A 22,094-nucleotide genomic window follows, 5' to 3' on the forward strand; every position below is an offset into this window, starting at 1 on the left:
GCTCTGGGGTTCTGGGGCCATAGAGCCCTCCAAAGTCAGGTATGAGTGGGCCCAGGCTTCCCCCAGGAAGAGGAGGCAAGGCCGAGCCTTGAAGTCTGTGCAGCTTCTTAGGGCTCAGGAGGGCCTGTCAAAATGCTGCTTCTCCAGCAACCTCCAAGCTGGGCTGACAGGTACCCACTGCGTGGCAGGCGAGGGAGGGTACAGCATGGGCAGGCTGAGGAGAGGACGTCGGAGACAACCCTGTGCTGGCTCGACCCCCTCCAGGTCCAGTCTCTGGGCCTTTCGCGGCGTGAGTGAGTGATGCCATGGGGAAGGCTGTCTGTGCAGGCCCGTGACTGTTGGTGGCCTGGCCAGCAGGCCCGGTCTCTGACCATGGGCCAGTGCCAACAGCCAAGACTATCCAGCCTGTTACTGGGCACCACGCCAGCTTGGACTGGATCCATCAGGGATGCAGGGTAGGGTTGAGGCCGAGGCTGTGGGTAGCCTGGGTCCACAGCCAGTTCCAGCCCTTCCCAGTTCTGTGCCTTCTGAGTTTCGGTTTCTGCTTCTGACGGGGTTTCAGTTTCCTTGGCTGTAAAATGGGAGTAAGGATCTGGTTGACCTTGGACCACGAGAAGGATGGGGCGCACGCTTAGCACACTGCCCTCTATTGGTGGTGATGGTCCTTGTTGCCACTCTGGCTCCTAGAAGGGTGGGTTGCTCAGAGGGTGCCTTCTGGGGAGGACCGAAAGGGCAGCCCCAGTGCCAGGGCCCGGGAGTCAGGGCATCTTCCCTGATGGGTGTGCCTCCCAAGGCCAGGCGGGGACTTGGCTGAGAGAAGCAGGAACGGGGACCACGCTGCCTTCCCCAGCATGAAATCCGATTTTATGGTCAGCCTAGAAGATGTGCTTTCCCGACATTTCCGCCTCAGGCCTCGGCCCTGGCCGTCAGTACGGGAAGGCACGGCCGCTACAGCCCCCCGGAGTTATTCCCAGCTGACAAAAAAATTGCAGCCCTGACGATGAGCGGATGCCGGCCCGTGTCCCCTAGCAACGGTCCTGGCGGTTTGGGCTATGCAAGGCCTCGCTGCCTGTGGCTCCGCATCTGGTTACCAGGAGTTCATTGAAGGTGTGACCTGGCCTGAGAGGAGCTGGGAGAGTGGGGGCAGCTCTCAGACACCCCCCCCCCCCCAGAGGACAGACAAGGAGGAACTCCCGGCGGCTCGTTGCTGATGCCTCCCCCATGCTTGCCACCTGCTTCCTTGTCCACTGGTCGCATCCCCTTTCCTCAGTCCTCAGGGCCTGGAGTGTGGTCCCCTTGACGGCCCAGCAAAGCCTGTCTTGTCCTGGGCAGCCCTGGCCTCAGAACTCGCGCTCCTGAGCCCCGTGTCTCCCGGCGCTGGGGCTTTTCCTCCCCGTTAGCACCTCTACCCGCTCAGATCCTGTCCTGCCCTCTAGCCGCTCCGGGTCGGTAAGCCGGAATCCCTAAACACCCCTTCTCAACCCTGCTCGCTTCCTCCTTCCCTGTCCCCTGCTTACTTCACTCCCACCCCGTTGGGCCTTAGCTCACCGCCTGTCCCTGGCGTCTGGGCAGAGCCTCACCCAACAGGAGCCATTCTGTGACCAGACGCGAGCCCATAGCAGTGAATAGGCAAGCCCTCCAAGGTGCCCGCTGGCCAGCCTTGCTGGGATACTAGCTAGCGACATTCTGGGCGCCCTAGCCACCCTCTGTCTCACTTTGCCCCTCTTTTTTTTTTTTTTTTTTTTTTTAAACTTTTGCTTTTTTGAGCCATGCACGCAGCACATGGAAGTTCCCAGGCTAAGGGTCGAATAGGAGCTTCATCTGCTGGCCTACACCACAGCCACAGCAGTACAGGATCCGAGCCGTGTCTGCCACCTTACACCACAGCTCACAGCAACGCCAGATTCTTTTTTTTTTTTTTGTCTTTTTGCCATCTCTTGAGCCGCTCCCGCAGCACATGGAGGTTCCCAGGCTAGTGGTTGAATCGGAGCTGTAGCTGCCGGCCTACACCAGAGCCATGGCAACGCAGGATCCGAGCCGCCTCTGCGACCTACACCACAGCTCACGGCAACGCCAGATCCTTGACCCACTGAGCAAGGCCAGGGATCGAACCCGCAACCTCGTGGTTCCTAGTCGGGTTCATTAACCACTGAGCCACAATGGGAACTCCAACACCAGATTCTTAACCCACTGAGGGAGGCCAGGATTGAATCTGTGTCCTTGTGGTTACAGGTTGAGTTCCTTTCCACTGTGCCACGACGGAAGCTCCCGCTCCCCCTCCCCTTAGCGGACAACCTCCTCTCCTGTTCCTCAGACCAGAGACCTCCAACCCTCCCAACTCCTTGCCCAATGGAGCCTTCTGTACCCACTCTCTGCCCTTTCCTCCCATGTCCTCCCTGCCAGGTCCCCCCCCAACCCCAGGATCTCTCTCTAGCCCACACCGTGTAGCACAGAAGTCTGTATCTTTTCTTTTTTTTCTTTTTGGCCTCACCCACAGCATGCAGAAGGTTCCCAGACTGGGGATCGAACCAATGCCACAGCAGAGACCCAAGCCACCGCAGTAACAGTGCCTTAACCCACTGCACTACCTCGCTCTATCTTTTCTTTATCCCCTCTCCATCTCCAGGATTCCACCAGCATTTGAATCTATTTTACCTTCTTCCATCCTCAAAAACAAGTCCGTCCTGCCTGTTACCCCCATATTGCTGAACTTTGTACCAGGGCTACCCACAGGTTCCCTGCATCCAGGGGCCACTTCCACGTCCCCAACGCCCAGCCCCCTCAGCGGTGGCTGCCGCAGTCACACACGCCCTTGGTCCTAAAACACTTTTCCTGTGGATGCTCTGACCAGATGCCTCTCTGATACCCAAGTTCTCCTGCTCCCTCTCTGAGTCCCCCTTGGACCCAGCAATCATTGACCGCACTCGCCCGGACCTCTCAATGCGCCTCCGCTCCACAGCTTTGCTGTCCATCCGGAGGCTGGCTCCAGCCCACGCTCCCTCCCCGGTCTTCATGGATGTCCGCGCACTGGTTCATTCGGGTCCATTCTAGCTCAGGATAACACGCTGGGAGTCCTCCCTGCCCGCTCCCCTTCTGAACCCACATCCAGCATCTCTCTGCAAAACAACTTCATTGTAGCGTAAAACCTACTTGCTTTACTGATCCCTGTCCTAGATGGAGGAGGCTTTTCCACTTGATTCATTTCTGTGCTCGTCGCGTTTTTTTTTTTGTTTTTTTTTTTTAAGTGTTTTTTTATAATCAGAAGAAAAAGGGTCTGGTAGCTTGAGTGGTATCCATACCTTTCCCCAAAAGCCGTCACGAAAGAGGAGTTTTACAGCAGTCGTTAACATGTAGCTATGTTACCAAGAATCTTGGGAGAAATTAGAAAAGTAGCTGAAGTGGGAATAAGGAGTGATGTGACCAAAGTAGCAGCCAAAGAATGGTGGCATCGTTGGACTTCTCACAGGTCTTCTATAGGAGGACTCTGCAGGCGTGACTGTTGTGTAGTATATGTACCCTTGTGAAAAAAGAACTGAGCCTCTTCCTCCAGTGTATTATACTTTTAATATCTCATTCATATCTGCCATGGTATAGTACAAAAACACACATGGAGTTCCCGTTGTGGCTCAGTGGTTAACGAATCCGACTAGGAACCATGAGGTTGTGGCCAAAAAAAAAAAAAACACACACCCATAATTGGAATTTCTAATAGGACAAAGACACTAGAAATTCTTTTTCTATTTATTTACTTGTTTATTTTGCTTTTTAGGGCCCCACCCAGGGCATTTAAAGGTTTCCCGGCTAGGGGTCCAATTGGAGCTACAGCCACTGGCCTACACCACAGCCACAGCAACGCCGGATCCTTAACCCACAGAGCGAGACCAGGGATCGAACCCGCAACCTCACGGTTCCTAGTTGGATTCATTTCCGCTGCACGGCAACAGAAACTTCGACACTAGAAATTCTAATATTTTCTTCCTGTGCTGTGACGAGGTCTCAAACTCAGCAACCCATGCAGTTCATATGGGAAGCCCTGGCCTAGGGCAGTAGTTCTCAGATTCCGCAGTGCTGTGTGTGGTTTATGTTTGAGGGCCTCACCCCTGGAGAGTGTGATATGCGGCCAAGCCTGGGAGTCTGTGTTCTCAGTCAGCCACCCCAGGGACCTTGGGGAGATCTTAGCCAGGGATTCCTTTGGGCGTGACCTGAGAAACTGGGCTCTCGTGTTTCAGGTGGAAGACCGAAAGACAAAAAAGGCAAGAAAGAAACTACATCTGTTTCTTCCTAGGCAGTAGATCTTGACTGCTCTGTTTTTAGCTTGGATGTACTGACTGGTTTGTTTGCAGGCCTCCGAAGTAGCCTCCATCCCCCCCCCTCTCTGTCCCCGATATCCCCACGCCCACCAGGCCACCTGATCGCTGGGAGGGAAAGACACCAGGGTGTGAGGAGAGTGACATCGGGCTGCTTTGCCTTGGGGCACAGGGAAGCCTTCTGGAGGTGACACGTGAGCCAAGACCCGAAGGAGGAGAGCCTTGGAAAGAGAGGGACGAAGCGTGTTTGGGGCTAGGCCTCGAATACATACCAAGGCTTCAAGGCAGGAGTGGGCTGCACTCCGAAAGAAGGGGACCAGCCCGAAGCCGCCTGGAGAACCATGGACCGTGGGCTGTGTGGGGACAGAGGAGGTCAGACTGGACGAGACTTTAGGCTGCAGCTCTGCTTTTTCAAAGGTGACAGGAAGAAAGCCGTATCCGTTAATAGGGCTGCTGTGACAAAGTCCTGCAAACCCCGGGATTTTAAACAACACGAATGTGATTTCTCACCGTTCGAGAGGCCAAAAGTCAGAGATCAAGGCGGCTGCAGGACTCTTTCCTTCTAGAGGCTCTGAGTCGAAACCCATTAGGTACCGCTCTCCTAGCGTCTAGCAGTTGCTGGCAACCCTTGGCGTTCTGTGACTTGTAGACCCGGGACTCCAGTGTCTAGCATGACCTGGCATTCTCCCAGTGTGTCTGCACGTGGCCTTTTATAAGGACTTTAGTCCCTGGATCTCGGGCCCACACACATCCAAGGGTGACGTCATCTGAACTAATAACATCGCATCCGAGGTTCCAGGTGGACGTAACTTGTGGGAAAGGGCGCTGTTCAACCCACTGGAGAACCTTCCTCTGGAGATCTAGTTCAAGAAGATTGCTCCGGGATCCCTGAGGCCTGAGACCGGCTGGTTGTCCAAGTGAAGATGGGGTGGTGACTGCAAAGCAGAGGGAGTCACTTCACCAGGAGGCCTGATGGGACATACAGATGGAGCAGCTGAGGGGGCCAAGAGGAGGAGCTGGGTCCTTAAGGCTGACTCCTGGGTCGCAGCTCTTGCACAGCCCTCCTCCCGCCCCCCCATCACCCAAATCCCTCCACAGCTCTGCTGGCCTGGCTCAGTCACAAGGCCTTGCCCTGCCTCTCCACCGCCTGGCCTTACTCTGGATCCTGCCCTCAGCCTCTGGCCCTCTGTGATCAGTCCCCACCCAGCCAACCTGCCCCTTCCTCCACGGTGCCTCCTTACCACCCTAAGTCTGGGTCGGGACCACCAGGTCCTGCCAGTACAGTGCTGTGGTACTGCCCCGCTGGGCAGCAAGCCCTCGGAAGAAAGGACCCTAATGGCTCCACTCGTAGCTGAGCCCAGGGCCCAACACCACCGGAACTCGCAGAGCTGTAGCTTGTGCTTAAGGACGGGTGGGAGGAGGTTGGCTGGAGGTTGGTCCCGAGGGAGTCAGGGTTTTCGAGGAAGTTAGTGCCAGTGTGCAAAGCAAGGGGCTCTCGTTGGGCCAGGTGGTTGTCCCTTGGGGAGGTGCTGGCCACGGGAGAGCCTGGCATTCACGGTCGAGGCCAGGGTGCGGAGTGCTGCCGAGAAGCCCTGCTGTGCCCATCCTGCCACAGCCTAGCCTGACGCAGGTGTCCCGGGGTCTCCTTCACAACTAGGCTCAGGAAGGAGAGGAGGCGGCCCATCCCAGCAGAGAGGTCTGACCGCAGCCCCCTGCCAGGCCAGGAGAAGTGACGGTCGTGACAATAGGCAGGGGCTCTGGAACCCATCAGTCGTGCCCCGGAAACTGAAGGACATGAAGACGGAACCCAGCTGGAATTGGACCCTGGTGGGACCCAGGATGCCAGTTCAGCAGCTTCTGGCCAGCTGTCCCTGCTGCTGGAGGCTGTGACTGAGCTGCAGAGAACACAGAACAAGACAGGGTCTTGGAGGGGAGGCATGATATACCCTGAGCGCTGCCGGGGAGGGATGGCCCCCTAGGGCGAGGTGCCCGGTGGACAGGGAGCAACGTGGCCCATCCTTTGGCTGCTTCCAGACCAGCTGCAAGGTGGGCCCTGTCCCATGAGCTAATAAGCAAGCTGGTCTCCCTGGCCCTAAGAGTCTCTTCCTGGCTGGCCTCTGGGGGTGAGAGAGAGCCGGCCTTTTCTCCGGAGGAGTTCTGTCTCTGGCTGAGCGAACGCGGCCAAGTGCACGTGGGGCCTTGACCACAGTAGCTGTGGGCCTGGCTCAGAGCTCACGCAGCAGGTGGACAGGGTCAGCTGCAGGCTGGACCCCAGTGTGTTAGGAACCACCTGTCCACCCAGAGCTGCTCTACCGGAGCTCTTGCTACTCCTGCACCAGTCATTCGTGTGTCATGGTAGGAGGTGGCTTTGGCCCGAGTGCTTGCGGCGGAAGAGTTTCTTTGATGGGAAGCAGCCTTGGACAGGAGGCTGAGGGCTGCACTTAGGGACCTCGTGGGGCCCCAGCAGACCTTAGGTCCCTGTGTGTCCACGGGAGAGCAGCCACACTTGGGCAATGGCATGGCTCAGCCAGGACATTTAGGCAGAGAGGAGGAAGGCAGAGTCGCCGGCCTGGGCTCAGCAGACACGCTCCCTGCCTGCTCCAGCTGTGCCCGGGGCCACAGGGCCAAGCTTTGCGTGCTCCTCTGGGCTGAGGTGCATTCAGGGTCTGGGAATTGGTTCCTGGATGTCCTGGGCACACGAGGCAGTGGTGGGCCCCCCCCAGAGCTGGGAGGTCTGGGGTGCTTGCCCTGAGTAAGGTGGCAAATCTCTCTTGTGTCTCTTCAGGTTAGAAATCTGTGCTACATGGTGACAAGGCGCGAGAGAACGAAACACGCCATCTGCAAGCTCCAGGAGCAGATATTCCACCTGCAGATGAAACTTATCGAACAGGATCTGTGTCGAGGTAGGCGCCTTCCCTGCCCGCTGGCCACCTCTCGTGTGCCTGCCCTCAAGGGGCCGGGTCCCAGGAAGGATATGTGTCTTCGGGGCCTGGTGGGGCATGTGTGGGGTCAGGGGCCACGGGCCCCCACCCTTCCCCTCTGTATCCAGATAGAAGGCCCAGGGTCCTAGGCGCGTGCGGCTGGCTCGGAGGCAGAGGTTGGAATGTGGGCCTCAGGCCTGCCTTCATTGGGGGAGCTTTCTGGTTCCCTGGGACTCTTAGGCAGTGCTGGGGCGGTGGTGGTTCAGGAGCAAATTGCACGTGAACAGGTACAAGCCAGAAGCCCCAGTGGCTCTGGCTGGTGCCAGGGCAGGAAGGGCCCAAGCCAGCGAGCTTCCCTGAGCCCCTATCTGCCAGGGTGTCAATTCTGAGGAAGGCAGCTGCCCGGAGACGTGTGTTCATTCTCTCTGACCAGGTCTGATGGGATTCGGACCCTGGGCCAATGGTTTTTTCCTCTGTCTTCTTCTTCCGCTCTCACCATCACACGTGTTTAATAGATCTGGAAATCAGAGTTCACAGAAGCTCTGACAGTGGTCTTATTTATTAGTTGTGAACATTGCCCGATAATAAGGCCCTGTCCCGGAGTCTTTACAGGGCAAGGAGGCCAATGCTTAGCCCAGAAAATGGTGCTCTAATGTCGAATTAGATGCAGCAAAAATGGCTGTATGGAGAGTGATTTTAAGCGAGGGGCTGCCACTGCCAGCTCAGCCTGGGGGGCAGGAGGGGCCCTGGGCCACCACGGGAGTGAATGACTAAGGACCTGGTCCTGCCCCAGAGCTGAGCTGCCTCGACTGTGCTTAGGGGTGATCACCCACTCCGGCCCCAGAAACCAGCACTGCCAAGTACAGGTGCTGGGTCAGAGTGGATCCCGGCTGCAGAGAGGTCAGGGCTGTCCAGGCAGCCCAAAGTCTGTGGCAGCTTCCAGACTCCTTCTCGTCTGCTGGTTCCTTCAGTAAGCCTGACTGTGGACAGGGTGCTGGGCTCTGTGCTGGGCACTGCGGGCACCTGCCATGGACTCAGTGGACTGGTTCTTGTCCCCGTGGAGCTTGTCCTCGGGAAAGACAATAGAAAGTGGTGTCCAAGGGGCTGCAGTTGGTGCCCGTGCAGGGACAAGAGTGTCAGGAATGGCTTCATGGCATTGGTGATGCTGGACCCTCTCAGGCTTCCTGACTCCAGGTCACCACACACCCAGTTGTAGGAAGGCCACACAGAGTGGCAAGGCCGTGCAGTGCCCTCAGGCCCAGGATTCCAGAACCAAAGTCAAGAGCCTGGCGGGTCCACGTGCCTACATCGAACCTGGAGACATTTGTTGCTCCTAGACCTGAGTGGCAGCGTCAGGCTGCCTTTTGGTCAGGGCAGGGCGTTTGGAGAGAAGACTCGTTGGCCTCCACCCAAAGTGGATGCCCTCGGTGTTGTGATGCTTGACCCCCAGGTGGGAGGTACAAGCATGTTGCCGAAGCCAGAGGTGCCGGGGAAGGTCTCCCTGGGACAGTGATACTCAGGCTGTGCACTGAACCAGGTGAGGGGCAGGACAAGGAAAGCACCCACTGGGGACCAAGGGCCGGAGCTTGTCTCGTTAGAGAGACTGGGAGGAAGCTGGCATGGCTGCCCCAGAGCAGAAGGAGAGTGTCTGAGTGAGGCTGAGGGCTTGCCAGGGTCAGACGTGTGAGGTTTTGTGCCCTTGGAAGAGCTCAGGCCGTGGGAAGGGCGGGGGGGGGGGGGCTTAAGAAGCCTCCCCCGGGCCTGTCCAGGCGCTGGTCCCAGGTGATCAGGTGAGGCCTCTTCAGGCCTGGCCTCGGGTCTCACAGGGAAGTGACAGCAGAGCTGGGAAGGTTCCTGGAGCTGGGGCCACACTCGTCAACCTTCGCCTAAACCCTTACTCAGGAAACCCTCTAGCCTCTGGCGGAGAAGCTGGGAGAAGATTCCTGGCAGCTGCCCCCCCCACCCCGACCCACACACCCCTCCCCTGTTCTGTTTGATCTCTGGCCCCCTAGACCTGTGTGGTCCTGGACTGAACGGAGATGAGGGCCAAGCGTGCCCCACGACTCTCCCTCTAAAGCAGGGCACTGCCCGAGAGGACCGACCACTGCGTCAGGACTGGAACCCAAGCCTCTTGACGCCTCGGTCGGTGTCCTGGCCACCCTCACGTCCGGCTCTTCAGCCTGGCATTCTGGGCCCTGCTCTGCCCACTCACCACCAGGCAGCCTTCCCACCCACTGGGACTCTGTCCCGAGGTCTGTTGGCTGTGACCAGACTGCAGCCCAGGTCCGAGAGGCGTTCTTCCCCTCTCCAGGGCCATTGCCCTGCTCCCTGGCTCGCCAGAGCTCCCGCCCTCCCAGGTCCCACGCGGCTCCGAGCCTGGGCCACAGAGGAGGCGCTGGGTGAAGGGCTGGGGCTGCCGCGCAGTGGTCCCGGTTCTGGCTGGGCGGCTTGGGGTAACCATCTGCCTTCTGCTCTCTCTTCCCCTGACACAGAGCGGTCTGGGAGGAGAGCAAAGGGCAAGAAGAGCGACTCGAAAAGGAAGGCCCGCGAGGGCCCGAAGGGCAGCCCCGAGAAGAAAGAGAGAGCGAAGGCAGGGCCCGACTCAGTCCTGGGGCAGCTTGGTGAGTGAGTGGCCGTGCTGGCCTGGCGCACGTGGCCAGGCTCATCCCGTCACTCCACTTGCAGCTCCCCACGAAAGGCCACCAGACCACCAGCATCGCTGCTGTGGGGGGAGGGCCAAGAGGGGGCTAGCCCAGGCACACCCGCCTTCCAGCCACGGAGGAGACTAGGGTGTCAGAGCCCCATCTGGGGTCCCTAAAGGCCCCCTTTTGTAGACTGGAAGCCAGGCCCAGGAGCTCAGGGACCTCTAGGCCAACTGGGCCCTTCCAGGAACCAGCATCACGCTAGGAGGTGAGGGCCTGCCGTAATTCTCTGTCCCTGTCCCTCTCTGCCTGAGTGTTCTCAAATGGGCCTGCCTTTCAGCCCCAGCAAACCTTCCCGGAGCCACTCAGAGAGACCCACAGGAGTGGCCCTGGCCCGGTCATCTCACGGTCACAGACCCCTTTACTGCTGCCCGTTAGGCACCACAGCCCTTGAGCTTTGTCTCCTTGGATGTCCCCTCTAGGACAGCTCTCAAGGATGCAGCGGGGTCCCCTTCCCAACCTCATCTCTAGCACAGAAACCCCAAGATGTCTTTTATTTTCCTCAGTCTCAGGAAGGGGACAACTTGGTATCTAACGGGAAGCCCAGTCTCACCAGCTGCCCCCTCCCGCGGCCTCAGGTGAAGGAGGAAGGGCCCATAGCGAGCGCGCTGGCCTTAACATCCAAAAGGGACCTCCCACCCAGATGTCCCTTACTGCTCCCTTCCTGCCTGACTCACTGAGCCAGGTTCCCTGCTTTGGAAGCTCCGGGAAACTACAGTCATAAAAAATCCAGCGCCCCCTGGTGGCCTGAGGGCGCTTTCCTCCATGCTTCTATGTCCCATGCCCCCAGCATGTGGCGCGTTGGGCAGAGCTGGGTGGGCGCCTGTGCCGTCTCCAAGGGCCCTCTCGCGGTTTAATGCTCTGCTGTTGCCACTTGGAAATTCGTATTAATTCTCGAGCTCGTATTTTCACTTTGCACTCTGTTCCTCAAGCTATGAAGCCAGTCCCAGGAGCAGGGTGTCCTCCTGGGGGAGGGCTTTTTGGTGTGGAGCCTGCTTTTTGGGGGTGTTGGTAGGAGGGGTGGACGGATGAAACAAGATAACGGGGTCTGGCACAGAGGGAAAGAGGGAGGACGGTGGACCGGGGAGGGTCAGGGGGCTTCCTGCAAGAGCGGGGGACACGCCTGCTGGCCTCTCACCTGCCTCCTCTCTCTCCTCCTCCGCCAGGCCTGTCCACCTCATTCCCCATCGACGGCACCTTCTTCAACAGCTGGCTGGCACAGTCCGTGCAGATCACAGCCGAGAACATGGCCATGAGCGAGTGGTCGCTGAACAATGGGCACCGCGAGGACCCCGCTCCCGGGCTGCTGTCGGAAGAGCTGCTGCAGGACGAGGAGACGCTGCTGAGCTTCATGCGGGACCCTTCACTGCGGCCCGGTGACCCCGCCAGGAAGGCCCGCGGCCGTGCCCGCCTGCCTACCAAGAAGAAACTGCCACAGGACGGGCCCGGGTCACGGACGACTCCAGACAAACCCCCCAAGAAGCCCTGGGGCCAGGACCCTGGCAGCGGCAAGGGGGGTCAGGGGCCACCTGCCAGGAAGCCACCACGGCGAACACCTTCTCACCTGCCGTCCAGCCCTACGGCCGGAGACTGTCCCATCCCAGCAGCTCCCGAGAGACCCCCACCGCTGGCCCCCGAGACCCCGGACGAGGCCACCCCAACAGCTCCCGACGCGAACGTCCAAGTGCCTGGCCCTACGGCGAGCCCCAAACCCCCGGGCCGGCTCCGGCCACCCCGCGAGAGCAAGGGAACCCGGAGGTCCCCGGGTGCCAGGCCTGATGCCGGGACAGGACCGCCTTCTGCTGTGGCCGAGAGGCCAAAGGTCAGCCTCCACTTTGACACGGAGACTGACGGCTACTTCTCTGATGGGGAGCTGAGCGACTCAGACGTGGAGGCCGAGGACAGCGAGGTGCAGCGGGCTCCCCGGGAAGCAGGGGCTGAGGAGGTGGTCCGCATGGGGGTGCTGGCCTCCTAAGTCGCCCCTACCCCTGTCCTGGGCCCTGCCCTGGTCCCCCCACGAGGCCTCAGCCCAGTCACAACTGCCATTTCCAATCTCTGCTGAGCGTCTCAGACCCTCGAGGCTGCCACGCTGCTGTGGTTTTATTTTTAACGTAGGGAGAGTTTCGAAGTCCACACTATTGTCTTTCCTCTGTGCTGGCCTAGGACGTTAGGCTTCCTTCCCCGGCTCTGGCCACCAGGACCACACCAGGTCCCGTGCCCCGTCCCCGCCGCGGCCGCGTCCCCACCCGGGCCGCGCCGCCCTGCTGGGCGGGCTCCTGGCTACGCGTAGACAAGGTGACGAAGCGCTCAGGACTCCCGCCCGCTGCCACTGGGTGACACAGACTGTCGTTTGGGCATTATTTCCTGGCAGATGGGCCAGCCCAGGGCCTGCCCCGCCTCGCCCCCACACCCCCCTGGGGTCCATTTGGGGGGTCCTGCTGCATTCCACCGATCCCCAAGGAAGTTTAATAAGTGATACCCAGCCAGAGTCTACTCACTGTCACAAGCACAACGAGCTTATACGAGAAAGCACTGAGGGGCGCAGAAGGCCCGCTGGTTCCAAGGGAACCGTAGCCGTTCTGATCAACCCACATCATCTGAGGCCTGCCTGCCCACCCCGTCACCCTCCACTCCCTTGCTGCTCTGCCCCTGCCAGTGCCCAGCCTGGCGGCTCTGGGAAGGGCTTCTGAGCATCCTTCCTGAGCTGTGCCGTTTTCTCAGGGGACTCCCAGACGGCCAGCCGCCACTGCCGGCGGAGGGCCGCGGGGGGCGCCAGTGCCCAGACGGGGCAGGGGGTGGTCGTGGGGCTCGGAACCCCCACTGCGGAGAATGGCTCGGGGCCACCAACTTCCTTCCTTCCTTGGGGCCAGTCTCGGCCGCAGTCCGCTCCCTCCCAGACAGCCGACCGGACCAGGCCGTTTGCCTTTTCAAGTTTCCCAGTCCTGCTAAGAGATGAGCTGCTTCCTCAGTTCCTTTTGGAAACTCCTCCTTCCAACAAGCAGTGGGATCCCGGGGCCTGGCGGGTTGGTGAGGCCCTGCTCGGGCCGTTTTAAGTCTTGCTGGATCTTCCTGGTTCCTCCTCCTCCCCCACCCCCACCCCCACCCGAGCCTTAACCCGTTCCGGCCCGTGCCCTCCTCCCCAGCATCCCCTCCTGCCTTTCCCGCCCCACCCTCTAGGTCCCAGGTAGTAGCGCTGAAACGTTTCATTGGAGTGGCCCCAGGGTGATAGCTCAGGGAACAAACAAAAAAAGGAATTCCGTGAAAACTTGTTCTTTTTCTTTTATGAATTACTCCTGGGTCACTTCTGCCACTGGTAAAGCCGGGACTTCTCCAACAAGAACCTTGCAAAAGTCCAGTGAACCAGTCGAATCATTCTGTGGATGCCAAAGAATATTCTGATCATAACACAGCACAGCCTGGACCTGACACCTTCACTCGGCCCCTTTTTTAACGGGCGTTCTTTAGCACCCGGGTCTGGAAACACGTTCATTGCACACGCCCACGGAGGTGAGCCCGGCTCTTGGACGCGGATGCTGTTGTGCTGCTCAGCTGTCGGATCCGGGAGCCTGGGTCTCGCTCGGGTCCTGGGCTGGGCCCACTGTGCGCTCTCCGAAACGCCGAGACTCACCTCGGGGAGGAGACCGACGGCGCGACCAGCGTGGCAGAAGTCTTTCCATGGGGTCCCCCCAACGCAACACACAAAGCGCAAATGAGCGGGACGGGGAGCACCTTGACCGCCCCGTCCCCCGACTCCAGACTTTCAAGGTACGACAGTGGCGTGGTCAGCGACACTCCAGTTTCATGTGAATTTTATCAAAACAGGAAACAAAGATACTGACTAAGTGGAAAGGGTTGGACAAAATCGTGCATTCAGAGCAGACTCGGGGTGGGCGTCGAGGACTCTGGGCGCTGGGATGGCCTGAGCTGCCACATAGAGGTTCGTCTGCCTGCCCGCCTTGGTAGCAGTGGCCAGTGCATGGTCAGCAGCAGCGTCCCAACCCCCTTCTCTGTTTACTGCCTTCGAACAGACCACCTTCCCTCCCCGTGCTTTGGGTCACCTCGGGTCACAACCTTGTCTGCCGGATGGCCCAGTCGGACCTCACAGGAAGCAAAGGGATGAGCTTTAAAGAACAACCAAACTCTGCCAAGGGTCATGGGTGCCAGGAATGGCTCAAGTCCAGTAGGCTCGGCCCTTGCCCCCTAACCCCTCATCCATCCTGAAGCAGGGTCTGGGCTCCCTGGGGCGGAGGTGCGGAGAGAGCCAGCGTGGGAGGGTAGCGGGTCTGGCCAGGCGGCCACTGCTCTTGCGGGGCCCCCCACTCAAGGTGGCCTCTGGAGTCCAACCCTCTTCTGAGCTGGCTCTTGCTTTGGACTGAACTCTCCCTGGAGCCCATGTCCTGCATGGAACCCAGGTGTCTGTAAGGCTGGCTGTCGGGGGACTCCCGGGCCAGGCCTTAGAGCTGCCCCTGCCAGGCAGCTGTCCCCCTCCAGGATGTCTGCCAGGCTGCAGAGAGGCCAGCTCCCATGGCTGGCCTTTCAGCCGGTCGCCTCGGCTCCTTTGCTCTTTTTTCCTGCCTACCAGACACCGTGTAGGCGGCTCTGCAGCCTCAGAGGTTAGGGTGGGAAGCTGGGAAGAAGGCAGAAGGCCTTTTCCAGAGCAGAGGCTGAGAGGCAGGTCTCTCACTGCCCACATCTACCCACACTCGCTGGCCCTCCTCAGGGAGGGGGCGCTGCCGTGGACTCCTCCCGGCTGCTGCTGCCCTTCTCCCAGCCCCCCCACCCGCCCCCCCTCCCCTCGTCCCAGTGAGAACGGATAATGTGCAAGGAAAGTATTTTTATGGGTCATAAAAGTATTTTAGAACAGGGAAGGAGAAGAAAGGTAGCGTGTTTATTTTCTTACGTGAGCTCTGCCTTGGCGACAGTGTGTGAGCCTTTGCAGTGTAAAGGTCTCAGCTTCCTTGGGAAAGCCACCCAGGTTTCCAAACGTGGGTGTGTGCCAGGGCACGTCTCGCGTGGCCCTGTGCGTGCGTGTCTGTGTGTGTCGTGTACGGCACGCTGTGGGCCTTGCCGGGACGGTTCCTGGAGAATCGAGAGCCCGGTTCTAACAGACAGTGGCAGCAGCTGGACGTGGCATTTCCTTGCTCACTGCCAGACAGGGCCAGCCTCTGCCCATCCTCGAAGCTCTGCAGAATGGTCTGGATGCCTGTAGCCAGGCCCCTGGCCCAGCTGGCCACATTGGCCAAAGAGCCGGGGCTGGAGTCTGGAACCTATGGTTGTTCTTTAAGGCACTTCCTTCCGCCTTGTCTCAGAGGCCTGACACCCTGTGCTCCGCAGGGGCTCGGGGGTGGCGGGGAGGGGGGTGATATGAATGTCACAGGAGGAGACACCTTCTGTCTTTGTTTCAAAGAAAGTGATGTGCCATTTGTTAATATACAAGAGAAATACTGAAAATATATTGAAAAGAGCAATTTTAAATTATTTTTGGCTTATGTTGCAATATTTATTTTCTTGTATTAGAAAAGATTCCTTTGTAGAGAAAAATGTATTTTTCATTAACGCAAAGACCTATTTCTCCTTTTTGTACATTGTCCATGTTCGCTGCCCTAATGAGCAATAGAATGTATGGCCGCCTTGGGGCAGCCGGTACCACGTGCCCTGCATGATTCTGTGTTGCCGCTGCTGCGTAGCTCCCAGTCCCATCCTGTCCTGCTCACTCATGGGGGTTTCCAGAGCCCAGCCCCTGCCAGGGCCTGTGTCTTCAGGACCCCTCTGCACTCCTCGTGTGTTGGCAAACGCAGTTAATAAAGCAATGTTTTCTGTGCTGGCTGGTGTGAGGCTCCGTTGCATCGAGGGGAGTGGGCGGCGCTCAGTGCAACAGTGAGTGGTCCCGCCATCAGGAAAGGTTTTTGCCCAGGCTTGTTGACACTCTGTTTCCGGAGCATGTACCCCAGGGCCAGGCTCTGCCAAGTATGGGGAATGTAGCCACCGTCTCTGCTCTGGGGGAGCTCAGAGTCCAGCGGGGACACAGTGGGGAGCCAGGGAGGTGCTATGGAGGCCTGGCTGATCAGGCGGGGGGGCGCTCAGGATGGGCATCTAAGGAAGCAACACCCTTTGTCTGTGCAGTCGTTCGTGCATTCGCTTGACAGTCGGCCCACTGACCATGCGTCTGCCAGCGTGCTTGGTCACACTGTGGCTGTCCCCAGGACCCTACCCTCCTACAGCTTCCAGGCGACGTAAACTTGAAGAGCCAGTTGCTTGCCCAAGGGAGCTGGATGGGAGGAAGGGACAACAGCACCCTGGGTCATCTTGGCTCATCGTTGTGCCAAGACGAATCAAGCTGTGTGGGGAAGGATCCTGAACCTCCTCTGAGAGCCAGAGGGGAGGTTGTGTGGAAAGGGGTTTGAACTGAGACTCAAGGCATCTAGCATCTGGGACCCCCGACTCACAGAGAAGTGACCCCTTTCCTCACTGGCGTAACACAAGTTGCGTGATTCCGCGGTGCAGAAGGTGTAAGTCGACCTGCGTTTGTGCTTTGAACGCCTGTGGAGGGAGGTGTCCCTCACTGACCTGCTGCACCCCTGCTGTGAGGACCAGGGAACCCCCACAGAGATGTGTGTTCTCCAGGGCACGCAGCTGACATCAGAAGGGCCCACTCAGCTGCGGAGTCAGCATGGGATGCTGGTAGATCAGCCAGGGGCTGAGGGCACTCCTGGGTGGCCAGCTCTGCTAGCTGTGGTCTGGGGCTGTCAGCTGTCTGGGCCGATGGCCCTGCGCTCAGTACCCCTGCCTCTCCCTCCTCCCACTGCCGCCCACCGCAAGGCCCAGTTGGCCACAGTGCTCCAGAAGCAGGATAACCCCCCCCACCTCCGGCCCACTGCAAGACCTGCAGCTGCAACACTGCCCCAGCTGATAACTGTGGGGCAGGAGGGGTCAAGACCCCCCCTCCCCAGTCTGAAGCGGCAATGTGCAATAGAAATAAAATGTAAGCCACATATGTAATTCCAGCAGCCGCATTTTTACCAAGTCAAAGAAATAGGTAAAACGAATTATAATGACATTGTATTTAATCCATTACATCCAAAACTTGATCACTTGAACGTGGAATCAATATGAAATCATTTCCCGGGAGCACGGGAATCCGAGGGGAGGCCAGGTGCCGGCACTTCCCCGGAGGGGCGTGTCCCCTCGCCTCGCCCCGCCCCGTCCGCGTGCACGCACTGATGCAGCGCGCGCGCGCGCCGGCCGGCGCCGAGGACGCGGGAAGACCACGTGCCGCGATGCAGCGACCAGGCCAGTGTGGGAGACAGACTTCAATCCCGGAGCCCCAAAGCAACGTGCACTTACACACGGACTGCGCGGCAGGTGAGCGAAAGCTGCGGGGAGGAAGTCTCCTCCGCCCACCCCGAACTTTCCTTCTTCCGGGAACTCCTGCAACGTAGGGTCTCGGGCGCCATCTGCTGCTCCGCCGTGGTGCCTCCAGCTCCAGGTCCCGAGGCCCACAGGTCTCAGCCCTCCGGCCCGCCTCGTCCCCTCCACGCCAATGGCTCTCTCTCCACGGTCAGCCTTCCGGAACAGGGAGGTGGCTAAAGACAAGAGACCTCCTGGGAGAATAAGGCATTGGCTGAGGCCTGCCGGGGGCCCACCCTGCGGCGGGGAGGCGGGAGGGGGGAGGCCCTGCCTTCCTGTAACCCTGGAGGAAAGGGAGGAAGACGGTGGGTTGCAGAGGCAACCCCACCTGCTCCAAGAGCTGGCCCCTGCCCCTCTTACCGCACTCCGGGCCCGCAGCTGCCACAGGAGGCATCAAAGGCCCCTGTATTTGGAGATGATGGCTGCCGACTCACGGAGGCACAGTGAACTCACACCAGAAAATGGAGGTTGCTCTAAGGGGTCTCCCCTCCCCTTCACAGAAGACCCCCGTTTCAGCCTCACCTGGCCAGGCTCTTCAGGGCATCCAGGAGAGCCACCTCCTTCCTGCTGAGGGGGCCAAGCCCCAGCCTTGCACTCTTGGTTCCCCAGGTGACAGGCACAGCAGAAGGACGTGAGGCGGGGTTGTCATCGAGGCGCAGCGGAAACGAATCCGGTTAGGAACCATGAGGTTGCGGGTTCGATCCCTGGCTTCGCTCAGTGGGTTAAGGATCCAGCGTTGCCATGAGCCGTGGTGTAGGTTGCAGAGGTGGCTCACATCTGATGTGGCTGTGGCCGTGGTGGTGGTGGTGGTGGTGGTGGTGGTGGCGGCGGTGGTGGCTGGCAGCTATAGCTCCAATTGGACCCCCGGCCTGGGAACCTCCACATGCCACGGGTGTGGCCCTAAAAAGCAAAAAAAAAAAGGATATGAGGCTTCATCACCGTCAATTGGGAGTTGCTTGATAAAGGAAAAGGAGGTCATAAAATATGGATTTTAGGGCAGCCTTTGGGGTTCAGGCAGACTTGCTGCCAAGAGTCATAGGGAAGGAGGAAAGGACGGGAGACCAGTCAAGCAAGCGACTTAAGAGTCAAGTTTAATGTAGCCGGGTGGTGCTCGACACCCAGTACTCACGTCAGGCCAGAAGCATCCACACCAGCTTGTTTTGAAGGGACCTGGGTCGGGACACAGAGGCCCTGGTGCTGGCTGGTGAAGGGGACCTTCAGTGAGTGGCAGGTGGGGTTGTCAGCCTTAGCAAATAGAAATACAGGCCACACCATGAAATTAGAATTTCAGGCAAATGATGAATACTTCCTTAGTCTAAGCTTGTTCCAAATAGTGCATCCTGTATTTTCCCTCCCAGGCCTAGTTGGGAGGTCAGCTGTTCTCTGCCCCAGCTGCGTGCCAGGCAGAGGGTTGGTGCTGGCAAAGGATTGATCGCCGTGTATAAATGGGAGCAGATTCTGGACCATCCCACCGTGTTCACCCTGCAGTGCAAGAGCAATGGAAAGAGGCTGCAGCCAGGGAGCAGGACACACAGAACCCAGCCTGCGCCTCGGTTACTGTGCTGCAGCCCCCACGCCTCCCACATCCCCACCCAAGGTTGACTAGAACGCCGAGGTGTCCTGAAAGGGACCCTGCTCCTGAGAGCACCTCAAAGCCCACAGCCCATTTGCTTCCTGACTCAGGTCAGCATCTCAAGAGTTCACGTTGGGAGTTCCCATCGTTAATGAATCCGACTAGGAACCATGAGGTTGTGGGTTCGATCCCTGGCCTGGCTCAGTGGGTGAAGGATCTGGCGTTGCCGTGAGCTGGGGTGTAGGTTGCAGACCCGGCTCGGATCTGGTGTTGCTGTGGCTCTGGGGCAGGCCAGTGGCTACAGCTCCGATTCGACCCCTAGCCTGGGAACCTTCATATGCCACAGGAGTGGCCCTAGAAAAGGCAAAAAGACCAAAAAAAAAAAAAAAAAAGACTTCACCTTGGCCGCAGCACCATTCAGTAGAGCCAAGGGGTGGAAACCACATGTCCATGAGTAGACAAAGGAAGTGTGGTCCATGCATGCGGTCTTGCAAAGGAAGGACATTCTGGCACGCGCTCCGGCATGGTTGAACCAGGAGCACGTGATGCGAAGCGAAATAAACCAGTCACAGGAACACACACACTGCATGCTTCCCCTGATAGGAGGTATGTAGGCAAACTCACAAAAACAGGAAGTGGAGGGGTGGCTGCCGGGGGCTCGGGCGGAGGAGGTGGGAGTTGGTTGCAGAGGCAGGATGGGGGTTCCGGGGATCTGGTGCCTGGCGGTGTGTGTGTGGTTGGCAGGATCACACTGCACACTTGGAAAGTGTTGGGAGGGTAAACTTGATGTTATGTGTGTTTTTGCCACTTTTTTTTTTTTTTTTAAAGACTACTGTATATATTGGTGTTCCTGTTATGGCTCAGCGGTAATGAACCCAACTAGTATCCGTGAGGATGCAGGGTTCAATCCCTGGCCCCGCTCAGTGGGTTAAGATTCCAGCATTGCCATGAGCTGTGGTGTAGGTCGAAGACACAACTTGGATCCCGTGTTGCTGTGGCTGTGGTGTAGGCTGGCAGCTGTAGCTCCAATTGGACCCTTACCTTGGGAACCTCCATATGCCTTGGGTGTGGCCCTAAAAAAAAAAAAAAAAAAAAAAAAAAACACAACGTATTGTCCGTGAGGATGAAGGTTCGATCCCTGGCCCCACTCAGGGGATTAAGGATCTGGCATTGCTGTGGCTGTGGTGTAGGTCGCAGCTATAGCTCTGATTCGACCCCTAGCCTGGGAACTTCCATATGCCGTGGGTGCAGCCATTAAAATTTTTTTCCAAAATTTTAAAAAATGCAAAAAAGAGTTCCCGTGGGCCTTTCTGCCTTTCCTGGGGCACCCATGACTTCCTGGGTCCCCAACTCAAACTCAAAGCTGCTTTTGAGTATCCTTAACCCCACCCCCCAAAAGTTTTTGCGCTGCACCCTAAGGAAATATGGCTGCCCCGGGATGAGGAGACCAGGGTTCCAGTCTTCTCTCTGCTCTTAACGTGGTGTACCTCGGTTTTCCCATCTGTAAAATTGGGACACGAGGTTGCGGATGTTGTTTTCTCGAGGTCCTGTGGAGGGGTTCGTGGTCAGAGGATGTGGCCGGGGAGGGGGTCAAGTGCGAGCCTGCCAGGGCCCTTCATCTCACCTGCAGGCCAGCTGGGCGAGGTGGCGCTGGCGGACAGAGGGCGCTTCGCAAGGCTCCAGACTGGTCTTGGGCGGGGCAAGGGTGGGAGGGAGCTTGGGGCCTTCCCACAATCCGAATGCCATTGTGGCCCCTGATTTATCTGTCACCAGCTGAGGGGTCAGTAGGAGCATAGCATGAGCTGGGGGGCGTGATCGCGAGATGTGTTGGGGACGGTGACAGGCACTAAACCAGGCCTGCAGGTGCTCTGGAAGGAAGTGGGGGCGGGGGGCACCCTCCACCAGGCTTGGAAATAGGGCTGAGGCCTCGCTGGCTGGGCTGGGGGCTCTGTGATCTGGGCGAGAGCTGGCCCTCGGGGTGGGCTTGCCCAGGTTGAGGGGTTTGCATTCGGTAGGCGATTCCCCTTCTTCTCCCTCCACCCTCAGTCAGCCTTAGTCACATGTGGCCATTCAGGCCCAGAGAAGTCACTCGTGTACGTTCCAAGAAGGAGAAAGGAATGAGAAATGGATGCTTGTAGGCCTCGGGGTAAATCAGGAGGGTGTGGGGGGGGAGTAGGGACTGAAGTTTGGCCCCTTCTGGGCCTCGCTTTCTTCATCTGTTAAATGAAGGGGAGAGGAGCTCCTGTCGTGGCGCAGCGGAAATGGTCTGACTGGCATCCATGAGGATGCAGGTTCGATCCCTGGCCTCGCTCAGTGGGTTAAGGATCCGGCGTTGCCATGAGCTGTGGTGTAGATCGAGGCTCAGATCCGAGTTGCTGTGTTTGTGGCATAGGCCAGCGGCTGCAGCTCTGATTCGACCCCAAGCCAGGGAACCTCCATATGCCCCAGGTGTGGCCCTAAAAAGACCAAAAAAAAAAAAAAAAAAAAAAAGAGGGGGCGAGTTCCCGCTTGGCCCAACTCCTGCGGAGAGCCACAATGGGCAAGGATGTGAGGGGAGCCGACTGAGGAGCCACTGAAGGGGAGTTTAGGCAGGGGGCGCTCTGACCCTGGCCCACTGGCCCAAGGCCCTGAGGCCAGAGGGACTTGCTCCCTAACCCCCTCTTCCTGGAATTGGAGCCGGTGCAGCCCTGTTGTTTACGGATTCTCAGGGGCCTCCCCTCGTCCAGCCAGATCCACCCACCGCGGCGTAGGGCAGGGCGGGCACTGGCCCCATGGGTGCCCCGGGTCGGGGCTGGGGCAGGGCTGCCTAAGCACCCGGTGCCCATCCGGGAAGCCTGTGTCTGCCTGGGCCTGAGAAATAGCCGCCTTCCCCCATTCGGGCTTCCCGGGTGGCCTTCCCGGACACCCGAAACCGTGTAACCCAGGAGCCTGGAGGTAGCTGAATTCCTCCTGCCCACCCCCCTCGCAAAGAAGGAACATTCCATTGCCAAGGACTGCATGTTGTGATCAACATGAAACTCAGAAGAGCACCCGGGCTTGCAAAAGCCAAGGGGGAAAAGTGACTCAGCAAAATAAACCTTCAGCTGTGGAGATTTTGAACGGCTATTTTGGGGCGCTGGGTGGCTGCCTGGTTCTGGTGACAGGTGCTTGGCATACAAAGCATGGCTTCCCACTTGCCAGTCCT

The 22,094-nt window shown here is 58.7% G+C and overlaps 2 protein-coding genes across 39 annotated transcripts in view; both read left to right on the top strand.

The window, feature by feature from the left end:
• The window catches only part of JADE2 (jade family PHD finger 2), a 146,058-nt gene extending 130,307 nt beyond the window's left edge, over nt 1-15,751 (top strand). For 22 of the 36 annotated variants that reach the window (XM_085014574.1, XM_085014571.1, XM_085014572.1 and 19 more), the window contains 3 exons: nt 7,093-7,210; nt 9,721-9,849; nt 11,097-15,751. In XM_085014574.1, coding sequence (XP_084870700.1) covers nt 7,093-7,210; nt 9,721-9,849; nt 11,097-11,905 — 1,056 coding nt within the window. In that variant the 3' untranslated portion in view covers nt 11,906-15,751. The remainder of the gene's footprint in view (nt 1-7,092; nt 7,211-9,720; nt 9,850-11,096) is intronic. The other 14 variants (XM_085014593.1, XM_085014590.1, XM_085014589.1 and 11 more) reach the window with 1 other exon arrangement.
• Nucleotides 15,752-17,180: 1,429 nt separating this feature from the next.
• Nucleotides 17,181-22,094, top strand: part of SEC24A (SEC24 homolog A, COPII coat complex component) — a 120,434-nt gene continuing 115,520 nt past the window's right edge. For all 3 annotated transcript variants that reach the window (XM_005655003.4, XM_085009171.1, XM_085009172.1), the window contains exon 1: nt 17,181-17,292. The gene's annotated coding sequence lies outside the window, so the exon portion shown is untranslated. The remainder of the gene's footprint in view (nt 17,293-22,094) is intronic.

The sequence above is a fragment of the Sus scrofa genome, chromosome 2 (assembly GCF_054392235.1).
Source record: "Sus scrofa isolate SSC_HxYL_T2T_F1_AM1 chromosome 2, Sscrofa_HxYL_maternal_Yorkshire_Landrace_v2.0, whole genome shotgun sequence".
Lineage (NCBI taxonomy): Eukaryota > Metazoa > Chordata > Mammalia > Artiodactyla > Suidae > Sus > Sus scrofa.